We start from the raw sequence: 13982 nt of genomic DNA, 5'->3' as shown, positions 1-13982 counted from the left end.
ATGGAAAGGTGCAAAACCTTTAAAGAAGACCTATCCCTCCCGCTTCAGGCCTTGAAGGCATTTCTATAACCCACTTGGCTGCTGGGGTGGGACCTGTCCCAGCCCCGGGGAGCACCCAACTCAGCCCCAGGGGGACCCATCCCAGCCCTGAGCCACCCAGCTCTGCTGCAGGATCCCCCCCCTGGTTTGGGGTACAGCATATTTCAGCCCATATCATACAGCTACGGATGTTATTATTTGCAGAAACTCCTCTGTCGAAGCGCTCAACCTCCAAGAGCTCCTGAGCAAGGAGTTCCCCAGGTCAAGCAGTCACAGGGTTTTAAAAAAATATTTTTTTTCTTTCTTTTTTTCCTGCTTTTGCACCAGCAAACAGCCCCCAGCAGTGGCGGTGACCTGTGCACGTACGAGTCCTTGCAAAAACCTCCCCAGAGCTGGGTCAAGTCTACGGAGAGAAGAAGAGGAGCCGCATATCTTACGATGCTTAAGGGAGGGCTTCGCTCTGCCTCCCGGATCCGGGTGGCGAGACCTTTCGTAAGGAGAAAGGAAGAGTTGGATTTAATTGCGGGGAGGGGAGATCTGGGATTCAGACAAAATGATCTGCGGGATCAAAAGTCAGGCCTGGATCTTCCTCAGCCGCTTGATGGCAGCGGGTGTCCAAACACTTGGCTGTTTTGGGGTTTTTTTCCCAATAATTTTGGCTGGATTGGTAGAAAATACTCCTTTTCCCCGCAAATTGTGGGTGCCAGCACCCAACACGGCTTATTGGCAAGGGATTTGGTGGGTGAAGGGCTCCAAGAGTCGGGATGGACAGATGGACAACGTCCAGACAGAGGGATGCTGCTGGGCAGGGGATGGACACCAGACCGAGGAGGGGACCCTGGGGTTCTGGGGTCACCCCTGAGGCTGGCCGGGGGGGGGTGGGGGGGGTGACCCTGGAGTCCCCACTCCTCTACAGACAGACAATCCACACCCTGCCCAGACAGCCTGACCGTGGGCTAATGAGCAGCATTGTTATTAATTAGCTCAGGAGCTGGAGCCTTGGGGCAATTTTGCCTCAAAATTAGGCAGGAGCCATCCCTGGGCTCACATCCCTGTTCGTGGGCAGCGACCCCCCAATTCCTGCCCTCCCGTGCTCCTTGTTTGCACAGCATCACCCACCCACCCCCCCCCCAAAATGACTAGCACCCCCCTGCCACCTCTCCAGGACAGGGTTTTCCCACCTGGCTGTCCCAAAGCACCACTGGGTACCAGTATCACCCCCATTTTGGCCCTGGATCACCTGAATCCCAACCCAGTGGATGCCATTAACATCTCATCCAGCACAGGGGTGCTGGGCACCCCCCTCCCCCCCCCCCCGTCCTGGGACCACCCCGCTGCATGAGGGTGCTGGGGGGTGTGTGGGGTGTGGTAGTGTGTGTTTGCTGAGCTCCATCAAACAGAGAGAGAGGAAAAAGGGAATAAAAAAAGGGAAAGCACCTCCTAACCAAACACACCGGAGCCCACCAAGGGGGATGGGGGCCCTCCTGCCTTTTTATCTCGGCCTTTTCAAGACTGTAATTAACTAATAACGCCAAATCTACCGCCCTTTCATCTCTGCCCCCCCCCCCCCCCAGGGCCTTTATTTGCCCCCACCACGGTGGCTGCGGGGCGATGCCCCCGTGACGAGCCAGGGAGCGTGGCATCACCCCCACCACGGTGCCCACCGTGGGGGTTTTATGGGTTTTTTTGCTGTAAAAACACCCCTGGGGTGACTTCACCTGCTGGTACCGGGCTTTTGGATGTACCCTGGTACCGTGGAGCTGGGGTGGGGGCAGTGTCCCCGTCCCTGTCCCCATCCCCGAGGTGGTCACGCAGCTGCAGAGCGGAGGATGCTCCCCACCGGGGCAGAGCCCCGTCATGATTTTCTCAGTGATCCTTGGGGTTTTTTTTTCCCCCAGCTTGGGGGGCACATGTGTGTGCTGGGGTCCTGGGGACCTCATGAAAGCCAAGTGAGGTGGGGGGGGGGGGGCAGATGTGGACCCCAGTCCCCCAAGTCCCCTGCGCCCCATTTCCTCCCTCAATAAACCCCCAAGCCCCGGCGGAGTCCTTTGACCGGGGCTCGCTCCCCCGCCGCGCCAGGCCCGAGGTGTGACTTTTCCCAGCTCATTAGGACAAGCGGCGCGATTTTAAGAATCTCAGACCCTAATGACCATCTGAATCCCATCAGCCGAGAGGGGTGAGCTTGGGGGGGGGGCTGGGGGGGGTGGGGGGGTGGGCAGGGACAGCCCCTGCCACTGCCTCTCAGAGCATCCCTGGTCCTGTCCCTTCGCCTCGCTGGCCTGGGGTACAGCTGTGCCCCTCCACCACCTCCCCAAAATAAAAGCAGCTGTGCAGTGGGTTGCATGGTAATGTGATGAACTCAGAGTGCCAAGGGGGACCCCGAGCCCCCCTGGGGGCTTTGGTGGCCTTGGGGTGACACTGGCTGTCCAGTGGCATCCCCTGAGTGCCTGGATCTTCCTGCCTGAGAATTTCAGGGGCAAAGCCACGCCAGGAGGGGGACAGTGGGTGTCTCCACCCTGGGGGAAAGACACACAGGGATCTCCACCCCAGAGGCAGGGGGATATGAGGGGGATACCCCAGCTAGGGGCTGGGGGACATGGAGGGGAGGGAACATTCCCATTGAGGGCAGGGGGACATGGAGGTGGATACAGCAGTCGAGGACTGGGGGACATGGAGGGGGGGACATCCCCATCGAGGGCAGGGGGGCGTAAGGGAGATACCCCAGTTGAAGGCTGGGGGACGTGGAAGGGGGGACGTGAGTGGGATACCCCAGTCAAGGGTTGCGGGACATGGAGGGGGGGACATCCCCATCAGGGGCAGCAGGACATGAGGGGGATACCCTAGTAGAGGGCTGGGGGACATGGAATGGGGGACAGCATCCCCACCGAGGGCAGGTGGACATGAGAGGGATATCCCAGCTGAAGACTGGGGGACATGGAAGGGGGGGACATCCCCATCGAGGGCAGGGGGACATGAGGGGGGTTACCGTAGTCGAGGGCTGGGCAACATGGAGGGGGACACATCCCCACCGAGGGCAGGGACACATCCCCACCGAGGGCAGGGGGACATGAGGGGGTTACCCTAGTCGAGGGCTGGGGAACATGGAAGGGGGGACAACATCCCCACCGAGGGCAGGGGGACATGGAGGGGACACGGGACCCCCGCCCCGCCGCCCCCCCCGGGCAGGGCACAGGGCGATGCCCTCGGTGGCCGCCCGCCCCCATCCCGCCCCGTCCCCTCCGCCCCCCGCGGTCTCTCCTCGGGCCGGACCAGAGGCCGGCGGGGGCCGGTCGGGGCGGCGGTATAAAGGCGGCCGGCAGGGTCCCGAGCAGAGCCCGCCATGCCGGCCCCGGCCCCGCCGCCCCCCGCCCGGCCCGGCCAGGCCTTCACCATCGCGGCCCTGTTGGGACGCTCCTCGCCGCCCCCCCAGGCCCCGGCCCCGGTCCCGGTCCCGGTCCCGGTCCCGCCGCTGCCGCCGCCGCTCTGGGGTCCCCCCCCGGCTCCCGGCCCCGTCGCCGCCGCCGCCGCTCGGGTCCTGCTGCCGCCGCCTCCCGCCGCCCCCCGGCCGCTCTGCACCGCCTGCTGCGGGGTCCCGCCCGCCTGGGCTGCCCGCCTGGGGGCAACAGGTACGGCCATATTCTTCCCCCCCCCCCCCCCCCCAACCCCCAACCCCGGACACCCCTCTTCCGTGGGGACACCCCCAAATGGGGACGTCCTGCCGGCGAGGAGACCCCCTGCCCCTCGCGAGGAGACCCCCGTCCAGGTCTCCTGTGGGGACATCTCCAAATGGGGGGTTTCCTTCCATCACTCCAAGGGGGTGGGGGGTGGGGGGGTGTGTGTCTTTAGCGACCTCTCCAAATGGGGGGGCCCTGCTCAAGGGGATCTCTTCTAGGGGGATTCCCGTCCACCTCTGCCATGGGGATGTCTCCAAATGAGGACCTCCTTCCGTCTTCCCAAGGGGGCACCCCTCCAAAGGGGATCTCTTCCAGGGGGACCCACATCCACCTCTCCAAAAGGTGGATCTCCTGCCACCTCTCCAAGGGGACCCCTCCAAAGGGGAGCTCTTCTAGGGGGACCCCTGTCCGCTTCTCCCATGGGGACATCTCCAAACAGGGATCTTCTTCCATCTCCCCAAGGGGACCCCCTCCAAAAGGGATGTCTGCAAGGAGGACTGAATCCACCTCTCCCGTGGGGACATCTCCAAATGGGGATCTCCTTTCACCTCTCCAAAGGGGGGGACACACCCACGCCCACCTCTCCTGGGGGACACCTCCAAAGGGGATCTCTTCCAGAATGACCCATGCCCCCTTCTCTCAGGACCCCCCGATGGGGGACCTCCTTCCATCTCTCCAAGGGGAGACCATTGTCCACCTCTCCAAATGGGGGACCTCTCTTGCAAGGGGACCCCTGTCCACATCTCCCGTTTGGAGGTCTCAAAACTGGGGACCTCCTCTGCCTCCTCCTCCTCACAAGAGGATCTCTTCAATGAGGACACTCTTCTGTCCCTCCAGATGGGACCCTCTGGCCTCTCTCAAGGGGACATCTCCAAATGTGCGAGCTCCTTCCACCTCTTCATGGGGACCCCCTCCAAAGGGAATCTGTATTCCCCTCTCCAAGTAGACCCTCTCTGAATGGAGGACCCTCTCCCACCTCTTCAAACAGGGGACCCCCTCCAAAGAGATCCCTTCTGCCTCTCCGAAGGGGACACCTCTGAATGGGAAGATCTTTTCTGTCTTTCCAAGAAACGACCTTCCAAATGAGGGACCCCACTCCTCCAAGGGCTCCTCTTCGCTCTGACCAACCCCCTTTACCTCGCCTCCAGGCTTCCTGATCTCCAAGTGCTGCTTCCCCATCTTCAAAGCCAAGACTGGCAAAGCCAAGAGGGTCCGGACCATCTTCACCAGTGACCAGCTGGCCCGGCTGGAGAAGGAGTTTGCGCGGCAGCAGTACATGGTGGGCACGGAGCGGTGCCTCCTCGCCTCCTCACTGCACCTCACCGAAGAGCAGGTAAGCCCCACCGTCCTCCATCTCCACCTGCCCCCACCAGCAGGTCCAGGGAGGCTCCCAAACCTGTGTGACAACGGGTGGGACCTGGGCCATGTCCCTCAGCCTGGGAGTAGTCATTGCAGATAGTACATTAAAAGGGTGGAGGATCACAGATGGGGAATCTGACTCGTCCTAGGGGCACGAGGAGGGGTTGGACTTGTGTCCAGCTTAAGGCTGGATCTTCTCCACCACTGGCAGGTCCCAGCTCAGCACCTGGGTTGCAGGGGAGAGTTTTTCATCTTGCTGGGGACGAAGCGTGGCAGGGGACATCTGTCCTGACCAGCCAGGGAATATCTGAGGCTGTGGACACCTAAGGGTTTGTGGAGTGGAGAAACCAAGTTTGATAGCCGAGCTTTATCTCTTCCTAAGGTGAAAGTCTGGTTCCAAAACCGGAGGATCAAGTGGAGGAAACAAAGCCTGGAACAGCAACAAGCCAAACTGGCCAAAATGGGTTTGGCCACCCCACAGAGAAGCCCTGACTCACAGAGCCACCACAGCGAGGAGGACAAGGACTTCCCAGCAGGGTTGGAGGATGGCTCAGGGACAGCACCTGCACAGACTGTGGCAAAGAGCTGCTGAATCGCCCCTTGGGGCGGCTTTTCCATGTGTATTATATGACTGTATCATAGCTGGGAACGAGCGTATCTAATATATACGGGGTACTGATTATTTTTGCAGTGCGAAAATAAATTATTTATGCAACTCTTGGACTCCTCTTTGCAGAGAAGAAGAACAACAACACGTGCCTGCAGTGGCAGCAAGTGTTCAGTGGGGGCTTGTTCATGGCAGCAAGCCCTGGAAGACCAGGGGAGTGGGGGCCACCCGCACACCTCACCCACAAGCAGCCCCATAGCCAGGCTCATTCCAAAGGTGGTGGGTGCTCAGGTACCTCCTGGTGCTCAAAAATAGCTCAGGACCTTGACAGAGCCCGGGTTCTTGTAGAGGACCTTGGTCTCATGGTCCACCCATCTCCACCTTCCTTCCTGCCGGCGGCATCTCCACCATAACACCCTGCTCAGCCCACATCCCAACGCAGCGATGGCATCCTGCTCCCCGGGGCTTCCGGAGCCAGGAAACTAGGGAAAATGTACCTGGAGAGCAGAGCTGGTGGTGGCTTTGCAAGGTGGGCACCTGGGATGCCATCTCAGCTGGGCAAGGATTAGCCAGGCTTTAATTGGAATTGTTTGCCCCTGCTTAGGCAGACGTAGAGGTTTCAAATCCAGCAGGTTTGGGCTGGACACTGACCTGGGGATGAGCCAAGGGTGGACTCCGCAGGGAGCTCCTTCGAGGAGGCAAAGCAAGCGAGTACCTACAGCCCTGGACCTCCCAGATAAGAGCAGCAACGGGGACATCTGGGTGCTCACCAGGGCAGCACCAGCTCCTGCTAACCCTGTTTTCTCCGTGTCTGCTCTGGGCTTGGGGCTGGAGGAAGAAGGAACCCAAGTGGAGGGTTTATTTGAGCAGGTGTGAAACCTGGTGCAAGGAGAGAGGGGGGACGATGAAGAAGGGCACGGTGCAAGGAGAAGGGGATGAGGCAAAGAGAAGGGGATGATGCAAGGGGAGAGGGACAGCGCAAGAAGGAGGGGCTGGTGCCAGGAGGAGAGGACGAGGTGACGGAAGCTGCCCTTTGTTCCCGCTGTTTTCAGAGCCGGGATTAGCCGGCGTGTCTCAAAGAGCCCAAACTGTGCCGATGTCTTCACGTGTCTGCCGAGAGCCCGGGCTGCGCTGGCGGGTTTAACCCGCTAATCTCGCCCGCCGGTGGGTTTATTGCAATAAACCTCATCCCCGAGGCAACAGGGCTTACGGGGGATGTTTTCATATCGCCCGGCCGGGGGCCGAGCTGATGGCGAGAGTGAAGCTGTTCTCAGGGCACCCTTAATCCCCCGGGAGCTGGCAGGATTGGGCCTTTTCCACAGTGCTGAGCTCCTCCGGGGCAGGCAGCGGGGGACCCGTCCCCGCTCCAGGGGATGCTCCTGCAGGGTCAGCTCGGACTCCTCTGTGGCCAGTGTCCGACCAGGGAAATGGCTTTAATTAAGACTGCTGGGCTTGATTGAGTTTTTCAAAAAATGGCTTTTACAGGAGGGGAATTAAATCACACCCATCCCTCCGGCACCTTGGGCTTTGACCAAGAGGCTTTTCTCATGGTGGGTGATAATCCTTGAGGGGGTGGCTGGTCCCTGGGGGCGCACAGGGCTCAGGATGCCCGTGTTCCCTTTCCTACCTGCCACAGGACAGCTGGGTGCTGAGGAAGGTCAACCCCTGTCTTCCTCTCACCCAGTGATTAACCTGTTTGCAGGGTGGGGAAGGGAGCGGATCTGCAGGACACGGGAGCTGATTACTGCTCCAGTGGGGATAAGAAGAGCCAAAGGCCCAGGTCTGACCCCGCTAACGGGATGGAGTTGATGGTTTGCAGAAAAGCAGGATTCAGCTGGGTCATCCTACGCCCTGCCAAGCCCCTGCCAGCCCTGGCAGCCTGTAAAGAGGGGGGTAGAAATGCAGTTTCCTTCTCCCGTCGGAGACATCTCGCTCCCCAGTCTGGGGAGGGGGTCTTGCAGCTCAGCCCAACTCCTGGCAGCTCGACCGGGGCACGTGGGTTGGGATCAAACCCAGGCGCAGCGATTTGGCACGGTGGAAAATAAGGAAGAGAGATGCTCCGAGAGCTTGGCAAGCTCTTGGGCTGGATCAGCCCACCTGAGACAGAGCCATGGCTCCTCTCACCTCCCACGATAGCCTGTGCAGAATAAGAGCTGTGCGTCCTTACCTGAACCCCACGTGCATCCCCAAAACCCCACTAGTCCCTTCCCAATCCTGCGTATCCCATTGCTCTCTTAAAGATGTTGGGTTTTCACCTGTCTGCGAAAGAATGAGCTGGCTTCCAGTGACAGATAATTATAAGGAAGTGAGAATTAAGCAGCCTTATTAAGAAGATAAAGGTTATCTGCTCCAGATGCAGTGCTGAGCCCTCCCTGAGTAGATAAGTAGGCGGCTTGTAGGGGGACAGGTAGGTTGTGAGACGAGTGGGTGGATGTACTAGCATGGACTGTTTGCCCAGAGGAGCAGCCTGTGTGGGGATAAGATGGATGATTGGGGATGAATGCGGAGCACTGGAGAATAGGTGCAAATAGGTGGCTGGGGAAATGGGATGGGAGATGGGTGGAGAGATAGGAGAAGGGAGAACGTGGTGGAGCCGTAGCGTAGTACAGCTCCTCCGTGTCCCCCTCCCCGCTCACCTTCCTGCCAGGATTATTCCTGCTGAGCCCATGGCGACGGACGCGATTTGTTCGCATGGGTTGCGTTTACTCAGGACGGTACAAGTTTGCAGGACGGGGAGTTTGGCTGCTGGAGCAGCAGGATCCCTCCAGCCCCCTAAATCCCCATGACCCAGCCGCTTTCCCAGGCGCCTTTTGCATCCCTTCCCCAATTCTCCTCAGCTGATTGCCCCCTCGTGCTCTCTTTTTTTTTTTTTTTTTTTTTTGGGGTGGGGGTGTGTTGCTAAAAGGGATTATCGAGTGCCGAGGATGGGCTGGAGCGCCGGGGAGGGCAACCTGCCGTCGGCAGAGGTTCAAGGCAAAGCCCGACCCAAGCCAGGACGCGGGGCGCCGGGGTCGGCCGTGCATGTTTCCAGGCTCCATCTCATCATGTAATCTTGTTAAATGGTCAGGGAGCATTTCCCCCTGCTTCTCCCTCCCCTTTAATACCCGATTGAAACATCAAATAAGCTTCCCAAGGCTGCCGGGCAGCTCCGACGGCTCCACGCTGCCTGGTTTCAGTGGGAAGAAAAAAAAGACATCACGAGCAATGGGAAGGAACACCACGACATCTCATCTTCTGCAGTCTCTCTGCGTTGAATTCGCCCCAAGATAACTTGCTCAGCCAAAAAGCAAAGGCACCAATTCTTTGCATTAAACTCCCAGCTGGATGCATGAAAATAAGGGTGAAATGGGGTGACGTGCCTGGAAATGCAGCGGGGAAACTGGGCGACTAAGGAGACCCCTCACATGGGGTGAGCATTGCGGTGGCCAAAATCTCTGGGTTTAAAACTCCCGAGTTTAAAAGATATTTATCCTGCCACAAGAAACACAGGGCTGAGGAGCAGCACCCTGCCTAAATCCTGCGTAGGGCTGCGCAGGGAGGTTCGGGGTCTGGTGAGGGAACACCACCAGCCCTGGGCTGGGTTTGCCCAGCTCTTAAATAGCTGCTGGTGCTCACCCCACCGGCTCTCCTGCTCCTTCTTCACCTCCCATCTCTGTCTCAAAAACGGAAAGACTGGGAGGAAATCCCTGCTCCCAGCCACGCACTCGGCAGGGCCTGCCAGAAACTGCTTCGCTTCGTTTGGGTGAAACGAGCTGTTAGGAAAAAGGGGGGGAAAAATGATAAAAATGGCACCCATCTCCCCCTTTGCAACTGGTTTGTGGCACAAAGTCCCTCGGCCCTGTGGCACCCTGGGCTGGGCTTTCTCTGGGGGTGTGCTGGGGGCCCTGGCACCAGACACCCTCTGCAACTGGGATTTTGTTTTAAGAAGTTGATTAAATCGTTAACTCAAGTAAGCCCTGACGGTGTGGGATGAATAAGGGGATCCTGGGGGTGAGCTGAAGTGCTCCCCAGCTCTGCTAAAACCTCCTCCTGGGACTTAGGCTGTGACACACCCCCCCCCCCCCGTGCCTCAGTTTCCCCAGCTGCAGGAGCTGGGTAAATCCAGCCTTGGACACGGGTGATATCAGCTCAACTCGTGCTTATCCGGGCCGGGTCTGATCCCGCTCCCACTCAGCACCCCTGCCGAGAGCCGAGCCGGATCCAACTCCTGCTCTTCCCCCACTCCATCTCTATTGATTTAATAAGATGGAGAGGAATTAAGATGAACAAAGGGGCAGCGCTAGCAAAGATGCTGCCAGCTTTTAATGATGAGGCCGGGCAGATCCCCTGCTAGCTGTCCCTTTGGAGTGGCGATTAAGAACATACTGTTATTGTTAAGGCAGAGAGATAAATCCCTGCACCGTTTCTGATGTGATCAGCCGGGGCTTCTCCCAACAATTTGTGATCCTATTGTGGACGGTGTTTGCCCTGGGCAAGGAGAGTCTGGGAACCACTTATGAACCATCCTTTGGTCATTAGTCTCCTCATTAGGAGAGAACAATGTGGGAGAAAAAAGATAATTGAAGGGAGCAGCGGGCTGGTCCTGCACCCAGGCCTGTCCCAGGGCTGCCTCAATGCTCAGTTTGTTTATAATTCCCAATTAATTTTAAACGTGTGGTTTCGGGATGCTCTTAACACCGGCAATTGCAGCTCCCGTGAACACGGTGTTCAGGTCTGTGCTGGACGGGAGGACCCCGGAGCATCCTCCGAGGCCTTGTGGGAGGGTATTGGCTTCTTTTTTGGGGGTCACCCCGACTTTGCTGTCAGCGGGGGGTGTAACCTCATCGTGGACTCAACCCCTGGATTCAACCCAAGCTGTATTTGGAGGGACCCCAGGCAGGTGGACGGGCCCCCAGCACCTGAGGAAGGTGAGGGTGATGGGGATCCAGCAGGTCCCGCTCCCTCATTCCTGTCTCGGCCAGATGTGACACCGAGAGAGGTGGGACACCACCGAGGAACAGCCCCGCTTGGATCAAGGACAACATCTCCCCACCAAAAGAAAGGCTGGGGCAGAACCCAGCCTCATTGCAGTCCGGGCTTGGTTCAGATCTTGCCTGGAAATACCAGCCTGGGTGATAAACCACAGGAAGGCCCTGAGGCTGCGGGGAGAAAGGTGCTTTGCCCCAGAAACTTGGTAATAAGAGGAGCAGGTCCTGGCCCCATCCCCAGGGACACCCTGCCCGGGCTGGGGACAGGGCTCCGTGCCCTGGGGAGGAGGGGGAAGAGCCCAAAGTTCCTCAGGATGCTTGATATTATCAAGTGCTAATGAGACCTGGATGGGGCTGAGGTGCTTTGCGGGCCATTACCCCAAATTAACTTGACAATGCAGCCGGGGCCAGTGTCTGAAGGGCGGCCGGGGTGTGTATTGGCTGTCTGGAGCCGGGGGGAGAGAAGGCTGCTGCCCTCTGCCTTCCTCCCCTGCACCAGCTCCCCTCTGCCCGCACCCCTGAGCTGAAAGCAAGGGCCCTCCTTTCTGCAGGGGTAGCTTTCCACGTGGAATCAGCTCCCCCCCGAGAGGTTTGACAAGCAAGAGCTGGGATAAGGGGATAGGGATGGAGAGGTTGGGGGGGTGGTCTCCTCTGCAGGCCAGTATTTGGGATCACATTCTTGGGGGAAACTCTCAGATTCCCAAGTCCTCGTGTCCATCCCACGGTGCTACTCGCACGGGGCGCTCGGCGGTGCTCGGGCTGTGGGTCAAACTGGGGAGCGCTCAGCTGAGATGTAACCACGACCCCAGAAGAAGCGTTTCCCCAGAGCCGGTGGCCGTCCCTGCGCCGGGCTTTTCGCGGGGGGACGTACGGCACCGGCCGTGCTCTTACCACCTGCAACTGGGGCTCCCATCAGTGTGTAACGCCCTCAAAGCGTGGTGTCGTGCCTTCCCTCCTGCCCTCGGCCCAGTTTGTGTCTGTTAATGGGACCCTGTAAGGTGCTGAGGATCTGGAAGGCAAAGCGAACCGCGGCTGGATCCCGCTGCAAACACGAGAGCCGGGCTTTGCCAAGAGCCATCAACACCAGCACCTCGAGCTGGAGCTCTCTGCACCTCCCCAGCACCTTCTCGAAGGGGGCAAGGCCAAGGCAGGGTGGCACCCCGGCCCCCAGCACTGCCCGGTGCTCCCGGAGCAGAGAGCACGCACCGCCACCATCGTTAGCCTGAGTCATTGCTCTTGTCTAGACTTTACGATGAAGGAACGAACACACCTCAGTTATCCTCCGGGGAGAAACCCCGTGCTCCTCTTTTCGCAGCGAAGATGAACCCCTCTTCCCCTCTCCCTACAGGATTCAGTGGGATCTGGCTTGGGAAGGGACAAATCACCAGCTCCAGGAGCCATGTGATTTAGGGACGTTCTTCATTGCCTTTGTGTTATCGGATTATGGTTTATTATTTATTATTAAGGATCATCACAGAAGAAACGGCCACAAAAATCTGACACGAGGCTAAAAGCTAGCATTCAGAATCACATTTTTTAAGCCAATTCTTATTTTTTTAAGAGTTAAAAGCACGAGCTCATGATTTCAGCCTCCGTAGGTTGGCGGTGCTGGGCTAGTTATCCTAATGAGCTCAAGCACACGCCTGTCTAATCAGCAACAGGAGCCCTGGGATCCATCTTCTCCCTAATAGGATGTGACTGAAAGGATGCTCTCGGTCGAGAAGATGTTGTCCCCCTCGCAGAAGGACTCACGCCCCGGATTACAGATGCACAACAACACCCACCCCCACCCCCCCGTCACGTTTTCGCGTGTGCTTGCTGGGGGCTCGGGGAAAATTTCCGCCGCTTCTTTCGCCCGCTGGGATGGTTTTGCGGCTGGGAGAGGGGAGGGAAATGGAGCCAAGCTCTCTCCACCGACGGAGGCGAGGTGTGAAATTTCTCATGGGCAAACAAGTAAGAGCTGCGGGGTGCCCAGAAGAAGGGGTCAGAAAAGATGGGGGGGGGGGGGGGGAGGGAGCGGAGGAGGAGAGAAAGCAGCAGCCAGAGAGAAACAAAAATCCCCAAAGCAGCAACGTGGTTTGAAGAGTGGGGTGTTTTCTATGAGGGGATTGTAAAATGCGCTCTCCCTTTCCCCTTTGCAGGGGGGAATAAGGGCCCCCCCTCTATCTGATAGTCATTAGCATCAATTAGCCCCGTTTGAAGTAGGCAACATCTTTGTCTCTTTGCAAAAAAAAGAAATAAAAAAACCTTTCAGGGAGCCCAATAATAACATCTGGAGCAAGGAGAGGCTGAACTCAAGTTCCCCACTTTCATCTCTTGTCGAGGTACTTGGAATGTTAATGCAGCCTCATTCTTTAATGGAGTTATCAGGAAATGCTTTTCACCTCCTTCCCTTTGCTCAGGGGGGATGTTTACAAAGGGCTGGGGGCTTTTTTCGTTGTTGTTTTGTTGTTGGGATTATTTTTTTTCACCCCCGCCCCCCCCATCCCTCTTTATTTTCTACGCTCTTGAAAAACAAAACTGGAATAAAATAAAATTTTAAAAAAACCCACAAAACCCCACCACCAAAGAAAAAAAAAAAAAAAGGAGGATCAGGCTCCATCCTTTCATCTCCCCTGCCCGGCTCCTGCAAAAGCCGCCTTTGCTGGGAGCAGATGGGGCCGGTGGGCAGGGGGAGGTGGGGGGTTTCCCCGGGCCCCCAGCCTGGCTGCTGGGTGCTACATTTCCCAAGTCATTACCAGCGAGTGAAAATTTCCAGCTTTCGAACCGAAATGCATTAGCTGAGCACACAGTACTAATGGGAACCGGGACGCGTCATTAGGCAGCGAATTCGGCCAAGCGGGAGAAGCCGAAGGGAAAGGTCAGACGGTGCTTTTGCCCGCTGTCCGTCCCTCCGGCTCGCTGTCCGTCCGTCCAGCCAGCCGTCCCGCCAAGCAGCACCTCCCCACAACCCCTTGTTCTGCCAACAGCTCGCTCATCCCAACAGTCACCACGGAAAACCGCTCCTTCCATAACCGGAGCATCTCCGACGTCTCTGTCCAGGGGAATTACAGTGGCAGTCACGACTTGTTCTACAGAGGACAATTAATTAAGAGTTTTAATAAAACAAATCAAACGCTTGTCTAACGACGCCCATATTTTAACCCACACAACTTCTGTGCAAGCAAAGCCAGAAGCTGTGAATCTCTATGGATTTTTTTTTTTTTTCCTCAGGTGCAGCTTTTTTGCAGGGTGGGGGGGAAGAGGCTTCGGCACTTGCCCAGCTTTGAACGTGTGATTTCAATTAAGCCCATAGTGACACGGCGGCAGGATCGGGGCTGGCTGTTTGGATAAGGA

General features: G+C 57.9%; 1 protein-coding gene across 1 annotated transcript; it reads left to right on the top strand.

Moving 5' to 3' along the window:
- Nucleotides 1-3379: 3379 nt before the first annotated feature.
- On the top strand, nt 3380-5664 carry LOC104342849 (uncharacterized). Its single transcript, XM_086464649.1, has 3 exons — nt 3380-3665; nt 4862-5046; nt 5455-5664. Exons 1-3 carry the CDS (start codon nt 3380-3382, stop codon nt 5662-5664), a joined length of 681 nt encoding a protein of 226 aa, XP_086320775.1.
- The last annotated feature ends 8318 nt before the right edge of the window (nt 5665-13982 follow it).

This window comes from Leptosomus discolor, chromosome 4 (genome assembly GCF_034619465.1).
Source record: "Leptosomus discolor isolate bLepDis1 chromosome 4, bLepDis1.hap2, whole genome shotgun sequence".
In the NCBI taxonomy this organism is placed as follows: domain Eukaryota; kingdom Metazoa; phylum Chordata; class Aves; order Leptosomiformes; family Leptosomidae; genus Leptosomus; species Leptosomus discolor.
This window is presented reverse-complemented; position numbering and strand designations above follow the sequence as displayed.